This window comes from Macrobrachium rosenbergii, chromosome 3 (genome assembly GCF_040412425.1).
Source record: "Macrobrachium rosenbergii isolate ZJJX-2024 chromosome 3, ASM4041242v1, whole genome shotgun sequence".
NCBI lineage: Eukaryota > Metazoa > Arthropoda > Malacostraca > Decapoda > Palaemonidae > Macrobrachium > Macrobrachium rosenbergii.
The window spans coordinates 18,047,457-18,069,279 of record NC_089743.1 but is presented as its reverse complement, the minus strand read 5'-3'; the positions used below and the strand labels follow the sequence as shown (position 1 = coordinate 18,069,279).

Here is a 21,823-nt window from a genome sequence, read left to right as displayed (position 1 = left end):
ACCCAGGACACTATAAATACCATCTGACGAGCCCATTCCAACCAGAACAAGGCCACCCTTCCTTGAGAATGAACTGATGATACGGTTGGAAATGCTGGAATTCTGCTACACCCTCAGAACAACGACAAAGATTCTACACGAGAATACGACAAATCCTGATTTCCAGAAACTCTACAGCGATCAAACGCCACTTTTAACTTCCATTTCTTTTATGCAATAAAATTAACATTTCAAGAAACTAATTCCTTATCCAGACTATGAACATCGGCCAATTATTAGCAAATATCAGCCTGACGAGAAGAAATTAAGAAGAAGAATTGAGAAGGCCATATATAAAATCAATTCCACTGATGCTGCCATTCTCTAACAAAACATATTATTATTGTTTCTATTATTATTATTACTAGAGTATCTTGGAAGGAGACCCTCTTTGAGGCAAACTTCATTGAAAAGAATGGCCACTGTATGCCATTGAGCTTATATTTTGCCTTCTCAACTTGGCATACTGTAAATGATTCAGCACATAAATTATAAAGTAGCTGTCTAAAGTTCATTTATTATCCAGCGAATCAATAATCGCTTCCTACCAGTGAAGGAAGTGAATGGCACCAGGAGTACATGCAGGAGGTATTTATACCCAAAATTGGGTTTACGAAAGAAGGGGGCGATTTTTCACCAGTTGGCCGTAATTCCAGGAGCTCTTCTACTGGCTGCAAAAGCTCTCAGGATTATGATGACAAACCAATGAAAAATCACACCCCTGTTTTTGTAAACCTGTTTTCGGGTAAGTAAATACTACCTGCATGTACCCTTGGTGCCATTCGCCTCCTCCAGTGGTAGCAAGTGACTATTGGTGTAGCAGATAAGTGAACTTCAGACAGCTGATTTATAATTTACCTGGTAAAATGAAGAAACTTATATGCCAAGTTGAGAAGGTAAAACATAAGCTCAGCAGCATACAGTGCCACTCTTTTCAATATTATTATCATCATTATTAATTATTATTATTATTATTATTATTATTATTATTATTATTAAGGTACCCTATTACTGTACAGATGTTATTCTTATAATTATTAAGAGATTTCAGTTTCAATGTTCTTAACCTTAATGCATTTTAATGAATGAATGTATGAACTTTGGGTCATATGACCAAGAGCTGGGGCAGGAAGGCCATTCAGACCAATCATAGCAATGAATTTTTAATAAAACAACAACATATTAAAAATACTCACAAACACACTCTCTCTCTCTCTCTCTCTCAAAGCTTTCATGTCTAAGTTAAAAAAATAAGACTTTCTTTACTTTCCTGGTTTGTGGCAAATTCAAAATTTGCGTTCTGGAGCTTTCAGGAATTTTTTTCCTGAATATTTCACAAAGAGTTCTTAAATTCATGTAAGTTAGCTGTTTTCAAGTTGAGGTCTGGCTGTATCTTAAGATTAATTAACATTAATAAAGCAAATGCAAAACAAACCTCTGTTGTGGTCCCTTCGATTTGTGAGTGTAAATGTTACATGTGAAGCTGGGGTGTGGCCTTCATGACGTAAAGCAGCCATCACCTGGGCTACAGTGAGTGTAGTAGGAAGACCAGATGAATTGCCTAAACTATCATGAACCAAAGCATATGATGATGTGCTGGATCCAGTTGCTGTAGTCATTTTATTCAGCTGTTTTTCCGCTTCTTGTTCAGTCACTAGAAAGATATAACAGGAACATGAACTTCTGAGAAATGAGAATCTCAACTTTGCAGTCTAGTCAAACTACTTAATAATGATAATAATATGAATAGAGAAAAAACTGTATGTGTAACCAGTACTTTGAGATATGTAGACATTAATGACCACTATATTTACAAGTGGTAGTGGATTATCCATATACAGTAGTATATGAATGAAAATGCATAAAATCTTGTGACCAATGATTTGTGCCTAAAAGGTTAGTTCCTTACACCAAACCATACATTATAATGAACATTAACACACCTTTCTTAGATAACCTGCTTTGAAGAGTACCGTTGACTTTATCTCTATTGTGTCTCCTTTCTTTGGCTTGGGCAGCAGCAGCAGCTGATAACTTGTCTATCAGTTCTGCATGGGCAATTTCTGCAGCTTCACGATGATCAACAGGGCCTAAATCAAGGTCATTTGCACTCGCATTCACAACTCCTCTTGACCAATCTGAAAAGGTTATTCATTACCCTAATATATAAAACATTTTAGAAAATTACTCAATTGTGAAAGACGAAACAAGAACCAAGTATTTATAAAATGATGTATCTGACTGTTACCTGGGTTAAAATTTATACAACACTACTTAGTCATTTCCACAGAAATATTAAACCACTATTTGCTAAGCTGAATACCAAAAATTATACACAAAAGCTTCTTCACAAGAAAAGGTAGACCTATGGAACTGCTACTCTACAAAAAAAAAAAAATTCTATATCTCAAACTGAAAACTGCTTTTTAAAACTTTTACCTCAAAAAATGAGAAAATGCTACAATTTTTTAAATCATTCCTATTTTAATAATCAAAATTACTAGCATCTACTAACTGAAAGAATTTATGGGTTCACATTATTCACTCAAAATTTACACTTCTTACAGTTTTTAGTTTTTAAAATTTTAATACAAGAAAAAGACACAATACATAATTAAAGGCCTATTTCCATAATGAATTGTTTTTATGCTTCCAATATACATGTAATCACAACCAAATGACATTCTTACAATTTTTGTCATACAAACCCCTAAGTTCTACATGCCCACATTCACGGGACTTTGAACGTCCCTAGACAAAGTGTTCTCCTGTCTCAGAGATAAATCAGTAGCAGTAAAGCTAGCATATCAACTGTTCACAACATTACTCACACACAGGCTTTTGGTGCAATGTGCCTGCCTCATCTGGACCTACCAGAGTGGGCTACACATGCAATGCTACAGCCATGGAATAACCTATATGTTAATGCCTTCTCCCTGTCTCTTAAGTCTGCTACAGAATGTTTTTATGAAGTTCAGACATCATCAAACTTGTGGAGGAATTTCATTGCTCTTGGCCCCAAAGGGAGAAATTCACCAACCATCTGTTCCTAGTTGCAGACAGGTCAAGAAACAACTGTAGCCCCCTTACTTTCTCTAGATCACAGCAGCTGCAACTGCAACCCCTTATAAGACCCTGATAACTAACTTAACCTGGGAAAGTGGTCAAAGTTTGTTCCCTTGTATAATGAGAGGAATACTCCTGCAATCAATGCCCTTGATTCTTATATTCTCATGACTGTGAATTTCTTTTGTGTTTCTCTGCGATTAAGAAAGAGGGTGGCCTTCTCTCGCATCATCATTCAGCATGATTTGGCCAACTGTCATTTATGCTTTATGGAACTGGGCAAGACCTCTTTAACTCTTTAACCATTTCGTATGTACAGTATATATACATAACATGCCAACTCTACCTGAGCCGTTTAGTACATATATGTAAGACTGATTTCTTCTGCCTCCCTTTCAAGGTTAATCCACTATAATGTGTTTTCTCTAGGTCCAAGAAAGTGTTGTTGACCATATCCAAGCAAAAACACTCCCTCCTGAACCCCATTTCATCATAATTTTCCTGTTTTTCTATATCTAATGTGGGAATTCGCCCATCGCTTGGCGACACTGCCACGTATAGCGAGACGCCACACTGCTGGCCTGGTTCATTCTCTTACACAGAATTTTGGACTTTCGACGCAGTGGAAGGGTTATAATCCTATCTAATCCAACTTACTAAGGTTCATGTTTTATGGTCGTCTCCTCTGTTTTGCTTTTCCAGCTCTAGTTCTAATGAAAAATGATAAGTAACTGTAGTTTACTGACATTTATTCTGACTGAAATAGGGAAAATGCACTCACTCAGATGTTTTATTATTTTATGATACAGTGGTTCCTCGGTGTACACTACTCATATTTTCATTATACAAAGTAGTTTTCGAAAAATTTTGTTTCCATGTACGAGCTAAAAATTTGAGTTAGAAGCTGTTTGGTGGAATTTGGTGAGCAGCTGGCTGGGATTGTGGGAGGAGAGAAGGGATCCCCTCCGGCCTGGATGATAGGGGGAGGGCCATGTGGATGTAGGGACGGAAGGATACATAGTGGGAAGGCAATAAAACAACTGGGGCGATGGTTCTCTTTCTAAAATGTCAAAGTAGGTCTTGAAAAGTCCTTCATCTGCCTCATCTGCCTTGTGACCCTGACACATAAACTCACTGGTCCGTGCTAGTCTGAATCTGTGCCCTGTGTTCATGTTTGTGCCTCTGGTTGAGACTTTTCTTCGCTTTATCGCACCATATTTTTGCGATCTATATTGTGATTAATAATTGTGAATAACAATGCCATACTTGAAGAAGAAGCCTGTTAAGGAAGTGATGAAGAAAAAGGAGTCTTTAACTGTTAAGTTAAGAGAGAAATGATTGCCAAGCATGAAGCTGGCACGTGTGTCTGACTAATTCGAGAATATGGCAGATCTGTGTCGATGATATGTACTGTTCTAAAGAAGAAAGAGGAAATTAAGGCATTAGATACTGCCGTAGGAGTAACAAGAATATCGTTTAAGCAGTGCCTGCAAGCGATCGAAGAAACGGAGAAATTGCTGCTTTTCTGGTTGATGCAGAAAGAGCTCGCTGGAGATTCTGTGAACCAAGCCATGATTTAGCAGAAAGCCTTGACCATTTTTGGAGAAGTTGCCAAGGACTTCCCAGGTCCTCAAGAAATGTAATTCAAGGCGAGTCATGGATGGTTCCAAAAACTTAGGAAACAGATAGGGTTAAGGTCAGATGTTCAGCACAGGGAGGTTGCAAATGCACATACAAAGGCACCCGAAGATTATGTGAAGTTTATTTAAAAGTTTCTTGGATTCTCATGGCTACCAGCCCCAAGTATTCAACTGTGACAAGACAGGTCTTCTTTGGAAGAAGATGCCAAAGAAGACCTATATTATATCCAAAGAAAAGAAAATGCCAGGGCATAAGCCAATTAAAGACCACCTTATGCTTTTTTGTGGATTCCAAGAATCCATGAGCACTTAAGAAACAAAGTGCAGAAGAGACAACTGGGTGTCATGTGGAAGTCCAACAATAAAGCCAGGATCATGCGGGCTTTGTTCGTGCAGTGGTTGAACGAAGTATGCTGCCCAACTATAAAAAGTTATCTGGAAGAAAATGGATTGCCGCTCAAAGCCGTAATTGTAATGGACAGTGCACCTGCCTATCTGAAGGACATGAAGGATTGCGAACTGTTGGACCGACAGTACAACTCAATTGACATTGTGTTCCTCCCTCCCAACACCACCCCTATACTCCAGCCCATGGATCACCAGGTCATATCCAACTTTAAAAATCTCTAAACTAAGGCTCTGTTTCAAAGATGCTCCGAGGTTACCGAAGCAACGAACCTGACCCTTAAAGAGTTTTGGAGGGAGCATTTTCACATCATCAGCTGCTTGAAGCTCATTAATACAGCATGGCAGGGCATCACAAAAAGAATGCTCAATTCTGCATGGAGGAAACTATGGCCTGACTGCGTTCTTGAACGTGACTTCGAAGGTTTCGTTCATGAGGCCCAAACCATAGAGGAGGAGATGTCACTCGGCAAAACCATGGGGCTGGAGGTATACCACGGAGATGTAAATGAACTGACTGACGAATACGACGAGGAGTTGACAGTGGATGAATTGAAGGAGATGCTCAAAGAGACAAAGAGAGGCGAGTTAGAGGAAGTTACTTCATCCAAGGACGAGGTGGAAACAGTGCTGATTTCACCATCACCCTCCACAGAAATCAGGAAATGGTGTGACATGTGGGAAAATCTAAAGAAATTTGTAGAAACAAACAATCCAAGGTGCGCAGAAGTAGAACACAATGCCAGTTTCTTTGATGATGTGGGGATGAGTTACTTTTATAGTGCTAAAAAATCGCAAAAAGCAAGTGTCACTCGATATATCAAGTGTAAGTGAAAGCAAACGGGCGAAACATAATGAGAGAAAAATCATCCGAGTCCAGTCCCAGTAACACACCTGATAAGTCAGTGGAAAGTGGACCCCCGTCTCCCACTCGATAACCCGCCACCATCCCCTCCCTCACCTCTCTACCACCTAACTAGCGCTGTCCCAAACTCTCGCTCAATGTTAGATTCTCTTTCGATTTTTTATCGTTATTGTGTTGAATTTGACTGTTTTTATATTGTATCACCGTTAAGTTTATTGTGAAATTCCCTTCTTATATTTTTTTTATGTGAATTCTTACTGCTTTTACGTACATAAAGTACAGTAATAATTTTACTGTCTTTTCTCCTTCTCTCCTCAACTAAGCACTCCCTCCGTAATCTCAAGTCAGCTGTGCATCACTGCGGTGACATGATTTTATTAATCTTTTATATTAAATTTTGCTGTGAAATGCTTTATTCTTTTATTTATTTTGTTGAATATGGTTATAATTAAATGATATATTGTGCTTGGGCTTAAAATAACTATATTATAATGGGTACAAAGTGTGGGACGAATTAATTGAATTCCCATTATTCCTTATGGGAATATTTGGATCAATATATGAACATTTCGATATACAAATTCGAATTTGGAAATAATTAAATTCGTATACCGAGGAGCTATTGTATGTTCAGTGGATGTGACTGAACTCCAGATACACTTCAATCTGAATAACAATTGCAAACTGTTTTTTTTTATTTATTCTAAAATTGCTAAAATTGGCAAAATTGTGATTTATTTCAACAAATTTTAATTTTAGCATTTCATGAAAATTACCTCAGAGGCTGTGTATATTATGTTTATGTTGTGCTCTCTCTCTCTCTCTCTCTCTCTCTCTCTCTCTCTCTCTCTCTCTCTCTCTCTCTCTCTATATATATATATATATATATATATATATATATATGGAAAAAGCATTCTGTTTTCTATCTTATTAAAATATATAATATGGAAAAAGACGTTTTGTATCGCTTGATACATCTTCCAGGCAGAAATAGTGATTAAAAATAAACAGTATTTGCGTATAAAAGACATATACACATTACATACTTATTTACACCATATTAGCAGTTAAAAAACAGAACAAGGGGAAAAACCAAGAGCAGAGGCAAGAAGCGTAAAACACCTACCCACAATGGTAGCGTAAAGCAGACAAACAAGAAATGCAGAACAGGAGGGGGAGAGAGAGAGACGGGGGGAAGGAGCACAGACACAGAGGCCAAAAACAAGAGCAAACTATGCAATGAATAGTTGGGTTGATGCTGACTGGTGATTGGGGGTAGGGACAGTCAATTTGATCATTATAGATTCAAGGGTGGTCAGTTCCTCCATACTTTGTGTTCTTCCCACAATACTAAAGTCCTTGACGTCTATATGTGTTTTGCAAGTCTTGCTATGGTTTCTCACATTCGACTGATCAGGATTAGATAGTCGACTACCTGTTCTATAGCTAATCCCCTGGTGAGAGGAGATTCGGATCTTTAGCAGCCTCCTGGTACACCCGATGTGTGTGTAGATTACATCTGGGACATGTATACTTGTAGATTACACCGGAGGTAAACAGGGGGCTGATTCTATCCTTGACATGAGAGAGGGACCTGATGGTTCTGGGGTTCATCGGGATTAGCTTTAGGTTGAACGCAGGTAACTGTCTATTGAATAAACTAATATGTTTTTTCCTGAATCTGTTGTCTGGTAAGTAAGAGAATCTAGCATATAGACGTAATTTAGAAGCACTGAGAACTATGGGTGGGGGATTTAGTTTCAAATTAAGCAGTTTAAGGGATCTATGGAAGATTGATGTTGGGAAGTTACCCTACCTTTCATTAAAGTAGATCTCCCATTTCAAGTTTCAACCCAGGGAGGTTTACATATTGACTGTCATTCCAATGAAAGCATACTCCATATCAAGTTTCAAGCTGAGGAGAGCCCGAAGGCTAACATTCAGATTGCAGCATTCAAAATGTCTTGATACTAACATGATTAATATAAAAGCATAATACCTGGGCTCTGTTCACAACTACCTTCACCATAACAAGAATCTTGTTCCAGCTGAATCACTGCATAACACCAGTTTTATAACAGTTCAGAAATACCAATCAAAGACATTGGTAAATTAAACTTCATGCCCATATGTTTCTTCAATGTTACAAGCAGTAATTCTAAGCTTTGAATAAAAATGTGTACAGCCATGAAAACCATGCAAACCAAATATACCACGCTACATGATGTCAAGTGAACTTAAAGTTTGCAATATTTCTTATAAATAATAAAACTTACCTGTAACCATTTTGATAATTTCCATGATGGTGGTTGTTGTAGGAAGGTTTAATAATCGTGTTTTGTGTCCAGCACCAAACTTTGGATGTTGAGTCAATGGTGGTAAACTGCAACCCATGGGTGAGGCAAGGCCCCCCTGGGGACTATTTATGTGTACCACTACTCTTTCACCTTCTAACAACAACTGCAATACAAGTCGTCTGGTAAATCCTGAAAGGGAGTGCAAGTAGCTCACACCACCTGCAAAAAGATAATCAAATAGAATTACTGTAAAATACTGCTACTGATAATTGAACAATGCACCTTAAATACCTAGCACAACGTTTCGAGGAATTATCAAATTTTAGTTATGAACAGTTTTCAACTGTTTTATGTCTAAATAAACATATCCTGAAGTGTCAATGCAAAAACATTTTTTTAGATTGGTTTACTGACAATTTTGTTCATTGCTTGTATGGCACTGAGAACCACATATTGTAAAAAAAAAAACTTGTAAAAAGGTCTGTATGACTCTTAGGTGGAGGGTGTTACACACTGTTTTGGACTGTTTTATGTGTGAATACACATATCTTGAAGATATATTGCTTAAAAAAATGTTTAGGTTGGTTCATGGACAATTTTGTTCATCTCTTGTACAGCGCTGTGAACAACAAATTGTTAAAAGGAATGTACTGTGCATGTGTCAACAAAATTTATCAAAAAATAATTGTCGCCCATTAAAATATCCCATTCTCTCAAGCGATAGCATCATAGAGAAAACAGGTTATACAATGATATAGGGACAGCTTGCTCAAGATCTCCTGATCGTCTCAGAATTCTCTTGAAAGTCTGAAAATTTTTTTATTTTGCCATTTTCTCAAAACTTACTTTTTTCAAAACTTAATGCTTATTTCTCCAAAAAGACAGAACCAAATTCAACAAAACTTTTACAGAGTGCAGTATAATTATATATCGTTATTTTGCCATCAGGAACATTGTCTTTCTGTGCAACTTTTAGTTTTGTATATTAATTGTGAAAAGTGACGTCATGATTTTTTCAAGTGCAAAACAAATGAACTTAAGAAGTTGAATTTCTAAATTTTCCCACGAGAGAATTTTCATTATTAGTTGTAGAATAAGTGGTAAAAATTTGAAGCAAATCCCTTCAATCATAAGGCACAAACAATCATTTACTTTATAATGGGGCCTTATGGTGTCAGCGCTCCCCTTAAAAAACCAACTGGATTCATACCATTAAAAATGTGCAGAAACTCAAACATGTCAAAAGGGCCTGTTACTATGCACACTGCAAAGAAATGAAAGTCACTCTGAGCAGAAAATGTTCTATAAACATGCGTTTTAAGGCTTCGTTTGTCAGTGAGGTGAATTTTTAAAATAATTTATCATGAAAGGGGCAAGATGGCATATGGGATGTTGGAGTGAGTAATCAGGGATATGGGGGGGAGGGGATGGAGCTGATCAGTTCACTTGTTACTCTGAACAGTCTCGCTTTTCCGCCAAGATAAGTGAGCGTTCTGAAAGCAAGAAACTAGAGACAATGCCTCATCGTTCTAGTAAAGTGCAGATAAATGTTTATTTATGGGTTTTCCAACAGTTCCATTTCTAGATTACTTGGTTGTGAACTCCACTGTCATACATAAAAGGAAATTGGCAATTAGGCTGATGTGAATAAAATGCCTCAAAATCAAATGTATTCTTTAGATACTAAACAAAGGTGGAAAAAATGCACGCATCATTGAAACCTCCCTCTCCATCAATGGTACTCACTGGACTCCGATAAAGGAAAGAAAAGCAAGCCTAATGGAATCTCCCCTCCATCAAAAATAGGCCTATTCACTAAACACTGATCAAAGATTTAAAATGTATTTTCAAAAATCTCTCCTCCATCAAAAGTATTCATTAAACAACAGTCAAAGGAAAAAAATGCACCTATGAAAATGTTTTCGTCTCTGTCATATTAAAAAGAATGGAAACATTATGAAAAATTCACTTTCTTCATTCTTTCCTGTCAAAGGTAGCCTATTCATACAGTAATCGAACGAGGTAAAAAAGCTGACATTATTCAAAGCGCAGTATCCTCCCTACCTACAATCCCTTGTCATCATGATTACTGTCACTATCACTCGTTCAGCATAGGCGTAGGCCTAGCCCTGACTCCTGATTCAACAATTCTGTGACAAGGCGACAGGACAATTTAAAATGCATTCGAATTTAACGATCACAAATAAATGTTGCCATGCAACATTTACACTTATTTCTTGAGACATAAAGCTAATCATTATACTGTAATTAATTATGTGAAGTCTGTTCATAAGTGATTTACTAGCTGAAGGGACTGCAATGATATATTTTTCAATAACCTGCAAGAGAAAATCTTAATTAAGAGGCTAGCAATCCACTTGCCTAGTGTCCTTCATCAACCTTTCCCCCCATATCCCTGACTATACTCACTCCAGCATCCCGTACGCACCAGCTTACTTGCCTGTTTAATGATAATGGTTATTTTAAAAATTCACCTCACCGACAAACGAAGCCTTAAAAATCACAAATTTTTAATCAAGTTGTATTTTTCCTAACATACTAACCTGAGGTCTTTACATATAGATAACATTCGGCAAAGCTGGAAAGTCTGGCTGTTAAACTTTTGCAAGGCAGTTATGGTAACAGTTAGCTATGGTAGGGGCGGAAGTACCACCCACCCAACAGTATCCATCCATTCTCTTCAGTTTACCTTTTGGTCCAGGAGAAAGAATGAGGGGTGGTATGAGGTAGGTCTTTTATGTAAAGTCCTCAGGTTTGTATGTTAGGAAAAATACAAATCAATTAAAAATTTGTCATTTGTTCCTACACAAATACAAACCCTCAGTCTTTACATATGGAGACTTACTATTGGAGGGAGGATTCCAAGTAATTCTCTGAATTGACTGGTAGTTCAGCTCACCTGGTGTTCTCATCCTGGTCATGAAATAGCAAAGCAAGGATACCATACCTCTGATCTGTTGAACATTTGGGATGTTCAATTGCCAGACTACTGGCACTTTGAATCAAAGGTAAGTACAAAAACCCTTGATTGGAAAGGTGCGGACTAACCAACAATGTCAAAGACTATGTATAAATAACCAATTGGCTTGCCCATAGTCAGTCCTCCTCTCTCCTTGCTAGAGAGAGGGTAGGAAACCCATCTATTAATCCTAACAAAAATGGATTATAGACAGGATACTCAGTCATGCAGATCACCTGCATGCACGCCAGTCCAGTTCAAAATAGGAAGCCAGTCCCCACCCAAACCTTCTCCCTGTAGCCGCACACCTTAGGCGAGATGCAACCCGTCCTTAAGAGATGGGTAAACTACATGACTTAATGAGCACCCAAGGAAAGTAGTCCAAGGACCAAAAGGCAATAACCCAAAATAAAAGGATAAGAAACTGCACAATTATATTCTATCCTAGTACCATATCAACGGGTTCTTCCTGAATGCCATAGATCGATGGATGACTGTGGCCCCTAGAGATGTTGCCTCAAACATACTGATGACCACCAGGAAATTGCAGGGTAGTTTGGAAGGTCATTCCCCTAGGCAGAGAAATGATCCCTTTGCCTATGGTCAATACTCCAAGGTAAGAGGATATGCATGTGAATTTCACAAATACATTCTATCCTAGTACTTGAACTACATGCCCTTTCTGAATGTGACAGACATATGGATGACTTTGCCTTCTAGAGATCTTACCCAAAACGTACTGATGATCAGTAGGAAGTTTCACGGTAAGCTTGGTTGATCAGTTCCCTAGCTAGAGAAAGGATTCCTTTGCCGTCGTTTCTTGGGCAGCTCGAAGCTAACAAACTAGTCGTTAGCTTTGGGGTGAAGGACCAGACTATGGGGGGTAACACAGAAGTCATACTGTCTTTTGGTGCCACAGGACCATCAAAGGAAAATGATCAATCTAACTAATCACCTTCAAATATGTAGAATAAGCAGATCAGAACAGAGTCCACAACAGGAAACTGAGATTAGAAAGAGTATGATCAATCTCCTTTCAAGGTTGAGCGAGAACCGGAAGTCAAGATCAACTGTCCTATCCCCTGATTTCATCGAAAAAGTGCCACCTCGCTTTTGAGTCCTTGTTGGTCATTGTACAGAAAGTACTTCTGTCTGTTCAAGTACTACCACTGTTGCAGACCTGACATGTCAGATCTCATCGATACTGGAAGTGAAAGTGGTTTAACATAGCTAAGAACCACTGTTCAATATTCCATGGACACAGAAGTTCTTCTTGTATACATGTTACTGGTATTAAAACCAATCTGGTAGAAGAAACTGATAAGGGAAAGTAGGCATGCTCAATCACTTCACGTTGCAAAGAAGTGGAACTCCTGTACCTGTGCATGGGTACAGACTCCAGTGAATGAACTTGTCTGACATACATCCCTCATCCTGGAATGTGTCTGACTGACATCTGTGTTGAGCATGCTACTGCAACCGCAATCATCAGCACTGTATACAATGAAGATGATAGGGTAACCCCAGGGGATGTCCTATGATAAGATGTTCTATGTAGACGCGTGCTAAGTACTCTACTGTCATTTGACTTTGCACCATCGACAGAGGGATATCCTAGTACTGTCAGTGGAATGTGCATCGTCAACAAAGGAAACATCCTATGAGGAGATCCTTTATGATGACATCAGTAAGCTACCCAAAAGAAGAGTTGCCCTATGATGACAGGAATCCCCCCCTTTATTCATTGCATATATGGAAGTCAAAGAGAACTATATATGTTCGAGCAACAAACCATGTCAGCCACATGCAATGGGTTTGTCACCACTCCTCACTCCCCTTGCTGGAGAGAGAAGTAAAAGCTATACTGCACATGGAAGTCAAGGAGAACTGTATCTGTTCAAGCAGCAAACCATGTCAGCCATATGCAATGGGAATGCCACTCCTCACAACCCCTTGCTGGAGAGAGAAGTAAAGGCTACTGAGAAACATATTTGTATGTTGTATGAAACATATAAATGCTGTAATAGCATGACTGCAACACTCCCCTGCATTAAGCCAGTTCCAGCATATGATGTGTCATTCTTCAAAACCATCCGTAGGTCGAGAAGAAAGGAAAACGGGAAAGAAAAGAGACCAGATATTTTGCTCATTCCCTCTTCCATACTATCATCTTAGGCAAGATACAAACTGTTCCACTGGGACACTGGATGAGCTACACAATTTGTTGAGAAGCCATCACCGGATCCAAGGAAAAAGTGTCCAAGGACCTGTGGGCAAAGTCCTTCAGGTATAAGGAAGTGAAAGTGGTTTGATGAAGCTAAGAACCAGCATTCAAAATCCTATCAATAGACAAGTTCTTCTTAAATGCCAGAGAGGAATTTATTCCAATGATGTCAATATGTTTATAAAACATTTTCTGCTCAGAATGACTTTTCCTTTCATTTCCCAAAATATATGTATAAACTCGTGCTACAGCCTGCCTGAATATATATGTATAAAAATATATATACATATAAATACACACATTTTATATATATATATATATAAAATGTATGTAAGTAAATAGAATAACCCGCACTACATTGTGGTTCAGTATTCGAAGCTTCAGTTAATCAGGGATTTTTCCATGGAATGTATCTCCAAATATATTGCAGAAAATTCACTAATTTGCAGAATTTTTTGTAAAGCAATATTCGCTAATTACTGTATTTTCATGTTATTTTTGTGACTAAATAAATTTTTTATGATAAAAAATTATTTACTAATTTTCAAATTTTAATATTAATGCAAACATAGCAAAATATCAATAAAATGTTAGAGTAAAATCCGTCCATATTGACCTACAGTATTATCATCGTAATATGTACTGTATAAAAAAATACTGTCCCGACATTTGTAATTGTTTTACCGATATAAATATAACTCATTTCTGAGTCCAGTCCCGTGTCAGCCGGTGAAATTCCATTACAGCACGAATTTCTAGGTATAACCTTGCTAGATATACCAGAGAAAAAGAGCTTTCAGGAAAGCTGGGGTTACTACCCCAGTCGAGCGTCTTCTTGGAAGGCGTCGGTATAAGAAGGGGTGAGTGAATTACCACTACCACGGAAACCTACTCGAAAGATCGCTCCTTATCAAAATCCCCGAACAGAGCGGTGAGCCGTTACAGCCCCACACCAAACACCCGCCAGGACGGCGACACCAGCGCCACCTACCTCATTCCATTTTCTAGCACGTGAATCTTCGGATTGTTTTGTGTGTGCTCTCCATTATTTGGATTTTTCTGCTTCAACGATGGCATCGAGCAGCTTTACTATTTCCAAGTTAAGTACCATCTTCTTGTGGGGTTTTGTTCTATTTTTTGGCTGTTATAGTCTCGTATTTTCATAAATATCGAGATCTTATTATGTCGCCACGGCGTCCCCAGCCAGCCATGTCGATCCGCAGGCGTCTCCTTCTGTTATTTTCAGTTGAGTCGTCTCCTCGTCGTTATAGATTATTTCCCCCTTTGGTTCCCTTCCTGGTGGTTCCTTGAAAGTGGCTCCCCCCGCGTATGTATTACGATCATTGGCCTACTGGCCTTGGTGGGAGTGATGCCCGTCTAGGTACCCCACCCCAGGCTGGGTTCCTTTTGTTTTGGTCTTACTAGGCTAATTAATTTTATTGAAGATGGTGCTCTCTTGTAGTTTTATTTTTATTTTTATTTTTAGTTTTGTTCAGTGGTTTACCTCGGGTGTTGGCGGCAGCCTCAGATCTAACCGCTTCCCCGTGGTAGGCTACGCTCTCTGTTGAGCACATTTTAGTTTTTATGAGTGTTGGTTATGTTTTGGAGTAGGCTTGTTAGCTTCCTTCCCTTGGCCCTGGGTGAGGAGTTCAGGTTGAGGGAGTTTTGTTGCTGTTTTCCTCCGGGATCGTTTTTCGGTGGGCAGAGTGAGCCCCTTGGTTCTCTTCCTCCAATTGGGGGGAATCGAGCTCCTTGGATGTGTTTCCTCTAGGCTAGTCGCCCCCTTGCCTGCCATTTTCGATCCCGGCTGGTTCTCGGCTCAAAATTTCTCTCCCAGTTTCTTCCTCGGTCCCTTTTACTCTTCTCGTCCTAGCCTATACTTAGGTTAGGTCCATATTAGGCTTCGCCTAACTAGGAGTCGGGCTTCGGGTTGGTTGCTTCCAGTCATTTCGCCCCTCTAAGATTCATGGTCTGGGAGGTACGATGCAGTTGAGCGGGTGAGCTTCTCCCCGTCTCCTGTTCCCTTCTGGTGGCCTACTCCTTACCTCCCCCCTCCCCCCCCCCCACTCCTCCTTTCCAGCCTTGCTTTGCTCGTGCGGGTGACGCTAGATGGCGTTTTCTCCGAGTTCCGGGACTTCTTTTGTTGGTTGAGGGATTCGCTCCCTCCCATATTGTCCCTAGCATCGCTGTATTGGAGTTGGTGGTTTGTTTACTCGAACGTTTGAGTCACTGTTCACTCTCCGTCGGTTTACGTTGATACGGTATATATTAATTGCTTCACCCTATGTTATGAACATATGAGCAGTTACCCATCTCGTTCTCCGGCGGGAAGTAAGGGTGGAAGGTTTTTTCATTATAGGGAACGGATCCCTCCGTCCTCTGGTGTTCTTACCATCACTTATTACTGTTTTTATTTATAATTTTTAGATAAGTCAGTTATCTACAGGAGTACTCTCCTTTATTCATTATATATATATAATAGTGAGTCCGGCCTATACCAGGGGTCTCCGCGTTATTTTTACTGGCAACCCTTATGGTTAGTTCCTGGTCTCTCTCCCATTCATTCCCGGAGTACTCCGGGTCTGAAATCCTACCTTCCTCTCTGAGTGATTTAGAGCTTATTGGCACAGTTTATGTTAGGGAGTTCTTCTCCGCCGGAGTATTCGGTTGCAGTTGAATTTCCGGCCTTGCCAGCTTTATTTTGCTTAGGGTGGGAGGTTCATGTACTTTTCTTCTTACAGACTGTTCGCTGTGAGGAGCAGGGTGCACCGCCTCTCTCCAACAACCCTACGGTCACGTAGTTTGTCGGACCCACGCTGGTTGTGCGGTCCGCCTTGATGACCTGATTGTTTGGCACCCTGATGGTTGTGAGGTTTGCTTTGCTCTCTGCACAACTGTCCAGGACGAGTTGGTAAGTGACAGTCTCTACATCATTCTCATATTGTATATTATACATTGCTATGAGGCCCCGGAATGGTTTTCGTCCTTAGCTAATTGTTGGTTTTTTACAGGCGGACGAAAATTCCAAGAAGTCTGCCTTGAATCCCTCCGGGCCTGGGTGGCTGGGTTTGGAAGAAACGTTCCGTCGGGAAGCCCTACGTCCTCGACGCTAGGTTGAGGGACTTACTCTACCCGGCGCACGGGTGGCGGCGCAGTGCCTGAAGATCTGGCCACCCCCATCATCCAGCAGATCCGGGATGAGACCCAGCCACCCCAAGCGGATGTACTCTACGCTGAGGTTTCGGAGGACGTCGCCGCTATTAATCTCGACCTGGAACCGATGAATGTAGAGCAGGACCAGGTGGTAAGTGGTGAGGTAGGTGAGGTTGTTGGGCGGGCCCCATTATTTGACTCCCCTGCTTCATCTGTTTCTTCATTTTCAGGTTTTGTGAAGTCTTCCTCCTTGGGTGATAGAGCTCCATCTGCTATCCCCAAGTTGAAGTTGAAGACTTCATGGAAGGCGAAGGGCTTCAAGTCCTCGTCTTCCAAGAAGGCACTGCCCTTCCCCGTCGAAGGCTAAGGTCTCAGGACCTGTAGCCTCCGGGAGCAAGTCTGGTTCCTCCAGCAAAGGCGCGAGTAAGAGGGCTGCAAAACCAAGCCCTCCTCGCCAACCTGCTTTCGATGCAGAGGCCTTTGCTAACCAACTGTATAAGCGTTTTACGGAGGACCTGGACTCGAGATTTAGCAAAATCTCAGAGAAGCTTGCCAGTCATGATAATATACTGGCGGGATGGCTCATCCACCCCCAGCCGAACCACAGTATGTTATCCCCGACACTGCGGACCTCCGCCGTTTGATGTCGGTAACCCTTGGCGGTTCGCTCTCCGGGCCATCCAACATGATGGCAAGCTAACTCTTGATGGTCTTGGCACGAGACGGTTGGAGGAACTGGAGTTCTTCCCCGATCTCCTGCCCCCTTATCCAGGCTTCGTGAGGCTCACGGAGGAAGCCTGGATTCCGGTCGGACAAGGTTCCTAGGGAGACTGTCATCGTCCCTAGGGACCAAGCTCAGTCGGCTCTCCTGCGCACTCTGACGGAGTGGCAGGCAGATAACACGAAGTTGACTCCTTTCAAGGAACTTCACCATGTTCGCCCTGGAGACAACCTTCCCACCCCTTGCTTGACAAAGTCGCTCTGGCTCACGGCCCAGCGTGCTTTGAGGGTATTCCGGTACCTCAGCTGAGGGAGACAGACCCTACTTCCCTGGTATTCCCAGGAAGTAATGAGTTCTGGACAGACGCCCCGTCCACTTTCACGGTCGGGAAGCTGGACCCTTTCTGCGCCTCCACGCAATTTAGCGAGCAGCTCCCCAAGCTGCCGGAAACTCTTTTGAAAGCGGAGTTTGATGCTCGGGTTAAGTTAGCCCGGTCGTTGAACTCCGTATGCCTCACTGAAGCCACTGCCGTCTCCTGCTCGGACGAGCCCTTCTTTCAGGTCTTGGCTAAGTCCTTGCTGGCAGGCTTCCAGTCTGACTTATCTGAGTTTATTTTGGCCAGACTGGAATGTAGGAAGTTCATCTTCGCCGATGCAACTATCCGTCACGAGCCTAACAAGCTCGTGAAAAGCTCGATTTGGGGACCTAACCTCTTCCCTGAAGAGGAGGTCACAAGTGTTATGGCTGAGGCTACACGGGCCAACCAAAGTCTTCGTTCTCGCTGGGGTATTTCAGCCTACAAACGTAAGACCCCAGAATCGGCCGGCCCCCAATCGAGAGGAGGTAAGCGTTTCAGGAGGCATAAGAGGACTCACCACCAGGCGGTAGTCCAAGCCGTCCCGGTCTCGGCAGTGGCACAGCCTTCCACTTCTAAGGCCCACCCACAACAGTACGTGCTGGTCCAACCAGCTGCACCCTCATATGTGGCCTCACCAGCATATAACCCCCATATGAAGGCCGTGGTTATTTTCACGGCCTTAATAGGGTTGCAAGGGGAGGAAGAGGTAAACCCTCATAGAGGAAAGCCCAATACCACCCCAAGAGGAAGACCTGGGCGTGGTAGGGGGAATAAACCCGCCCCTCCCACTGAGAGAACACAGGTAGGCGGTCGCCTGTTTTGGTTCAGGGACCAATGGACCTTCAGCCCTTGGGCACACAGCATTGTGTCCAAAGGCCTAGGATGGAGCTGGATCAAAAACCCTCCTCCTCTAACCAGGTTTTACCAGCCACCCACAGCAGTCCTAAAGGATTATGTGACAGAATTGCTCAACAAACGAGCAATAAAGAAAGTAAGGCACCTAAAGTTTCAAGGCAGGTTATTCACTGTTCCCAAAAAGACTCCGATCAACAAAGAGTGATCCTGGATCTATCGCGTCTAAATCGCTACATAAAATGCGACAAATTTCGCATGCTTACGGTAGCTCAGGTGCGGACTCTACTTCGGCGTGGAGCCGTCACCACCTCTATCGATCTTTCAGACGCTTATTATCACGCCCGGTTGCGCGAACTTCTCTCAGTTCCTCGGTTTCAGACTCGGGAATCAGGCCTACTCCTTCAGGGTCATGCCCTTCGGTCTGAACATCGCGCCCAGGATATTCACAAAGCTGGCGGACACGGTAGTACAGCAACTCCGGTCTCAAGGGATATCCCTAGCAGCATATTTGGACGACTGGATTATTTGGGCACCAACAGTTCGGAGTGTCAAAAGCCACGTCCATAGTCATCAGTTTCCTGGAGTCGCTAGGTTTCCAACTGAACAGAGAAAAGTCCCGCCTGACTCCGGACTTCCGGTTTCAGTGGTTGGGTCTCAACTGGGATCTGTCATCTCACACGCTGTCCCTTCCGCCTCCCAAGAGGAAAGAGATAGCATCTCTCACCAGGAGATTTCTCAAAATCCATCAGCATCCCGCCGGTCCCAAGAAAGGGTCCTTGGGTCTCTTCAGTTTGCCTCAGTGACAAACCTGCTGTTAAAAGCGAAGTTAAAGACATAAACAGAGTGTGGCGGAGTCGAGCCAATGTCAAGCTCAGAGACAAGGTCTCCTCTATCCCTCAAATCTTAAAGACAAGATTGCGGCCGTGGGCCTCGGTCAAAGGCTTGTCCAATACAGTTCCGCTTCAATTTCCCCCTCCGGCACTAGTAGTTCACACAGACGCTTCCTTAAGCGGCTGGGGGGGATATTCTCCAAAACAAAAGTACAAGGAACGTGGTCCACAATGTTTCAGCAGTTCCATATAAACACCCTGGAAGCTATGGCGGTATTTCTAACTCTGAAGAAAATCCGCCCCCCAACCGGATTCATATCAGGTTGGTATTGGACAGCGCAGTGGTAGTTCATTGCATCAACAGGGGCGGCTCCAAATCAGGCCGGTAAACCAAGTAATGGTTGCTATCTTCTCCCTAGCGAACAAGCACGGCTGGCACCTGTCAGCCACCCACCTAGCGGGGTGCGGAACGTGGTGGCGGATTCCTGTCCAGGAATGCTCCGTTGGAGACGGAGTGGTCTCTGGACATGGAATCTTTCAAGTGGATTTGCCGCCGGGTTCGGGCCTCCAAGTGGATCTGTTCGCAACGGAGAGCAACTTCAAGCTCCCCTGTTATGTGGCCCCAACCTGGACCCTCAGGCGTTCGCCATAGACGCAATGACAGTAGATTGGAACAGTTGGGAGAAGATTTATCTTTTCCCCCAATAAACTTACTGCTGAAAGTTTTACACAAACTCAGGACATTCAAAGGTCAATTAGCCCTAGTAGCTCCCTATTGGCCGAAGAGCAATTGGTTCCCTCTTCTTCAGGAACTGGGACTACGGAGTCTTCGGATTCCCAAGCCCATTCTGACTCAGACAGTACAAACCAAGACTGTGTCAGCTTCCTCAAGAATTCAGAATGCCCTAGTTTTATGGACTTTGTAAAGTTCGCAGCTCAAAAGGAGCGAACATTGACCCTGTCAACACTCTGTTTTTAGAATCAGATAAAAGAGATTCTACTATTAGACAGTATGACTCAGCAGTCAAAAAATTAGCCTCCTTTCTAAAAAGCATCTGAAGCCAAAATCATGACAGCTAATTTAGGAGTTTCCTTCTTTAGATCATTGTTTGAGAAAGGCCTAGCTCCGGCCACTATTACCACAATCAAGTCAGCATTAAAGAAAGTATTTCTTTACGGCTTTAAAATCGACCTTACAGATTCCTACTTTTCATCTATCCCCAGAGCATGCGCTCGTCTGAGACCAGTATCACGCCCACAGTCTGTTACGTGGTTTCTCAATGACGCCTTAAGTTAGCATCAGAGCTGGATAACTTTCATTGCTCTTATCAGGATCTGTTAAGGAAGACTTTATTTTTGATTAGCTTGGCTTCAGGTGCTAGAATCTCAGAGCTGTCGGCTCTCACTAGAGGTGATAATTATGTGAACTTCCTCCCGTCTGGAGAGGTCCTCCTTTCCCCTGATCCGAGATTTTTAGCTAAGAACGAAGACCCACAGGACAGGTGGTCCCCTTGGAAGGTGGTGCCCCTTCCTCAAGACCAGTCTTTATGTCCAGTTTATACACTTAAATCTTACCTTTCAAGAACTCCACAGAGTAAGTCGGGTCCTCTTTTTTATCAGGAGAAAGGTGGTACTCTTTCACTAAATGCTATAAGACAACAAATTTTATATTTTATTAAACAGGCCAACCCAGATTCAGTCCCTAAGGTTCATGATATTCGAGCAGTTGCTACTTCCATTAATTACTTTCATAATATGGACTTTTCAGAGTTATCTAAATTTACTGGGTTGGAAATCACCTCTAGTGTTTAAACGCCACTATTTAAAAACGCTCGAAGCCCTGAAATTTTCTACAATAGCTGTGGGAAGTGTCATCTCCCCACCTTAATTAATCATATCCTTGTCCTTTCCTTTCCCCCCCGCCCGCCTGCCTCATTTACTTTTCTGCTTGTTCTCCTGGTTGATTATGCCTCACTGCCTGGCTCCTCATATAGTTGTTTCTTGTACCTGTTAATGGAAAAAGCGTAATCTGATATGCCATTATTGCTCCTTTGTGGGGTACTGGACAGTTTTTATTTGGCTCCATGTACCCCAGATGGATGTATATATTAATGTTAATTGATTTTGTCTCTTACGTGTTTAGCCTAAGTTTACGTGTATAGTATTAAGGTTATATTTAGAGTTATTTTGTACACATTTCATGTTTCACCTTGCTTTAAGTAATTTTAAGGTTTTTGGGGCTTTTTCTCCGTCGTGCGGGGAATCTTCCCCCTTGTTTCATAGTATTAAGTTTTCAATGTGCCTTAGATTTAATATAACTTAGTTTTAGAGTTCTTGCTACATGAAAGAGATTGCTTAATTAAAATTATTTTGGTAAAACTTTTGCCTTT

General features: G+C 41.7%; 1 protein-coding gene across 1 annotated transcript in view; it reads right to left on the bottom strand.

The window, feature by feature from the left end:
• Positions 1 to 21,823, bottom strand: part of Bruce (BIR repeat containing ubiquitin-conjugating enzyme) — a 361,218-nt gene that overhangs the window by 100,131 nt on the left and 239,264 nt on the right. The window contains 3 exon segments of the mRNA XM_067128151.1: positions 1,475 to 1,693; positions 1,983 to 2,177; positions 8,292 to 8,531. Coding sequence (XP_066984252.1) covers positions 1,475 to 1,693; positions 1,983 to 2,177; positions 8,292 to 8,531 — 654 coding nt within the window.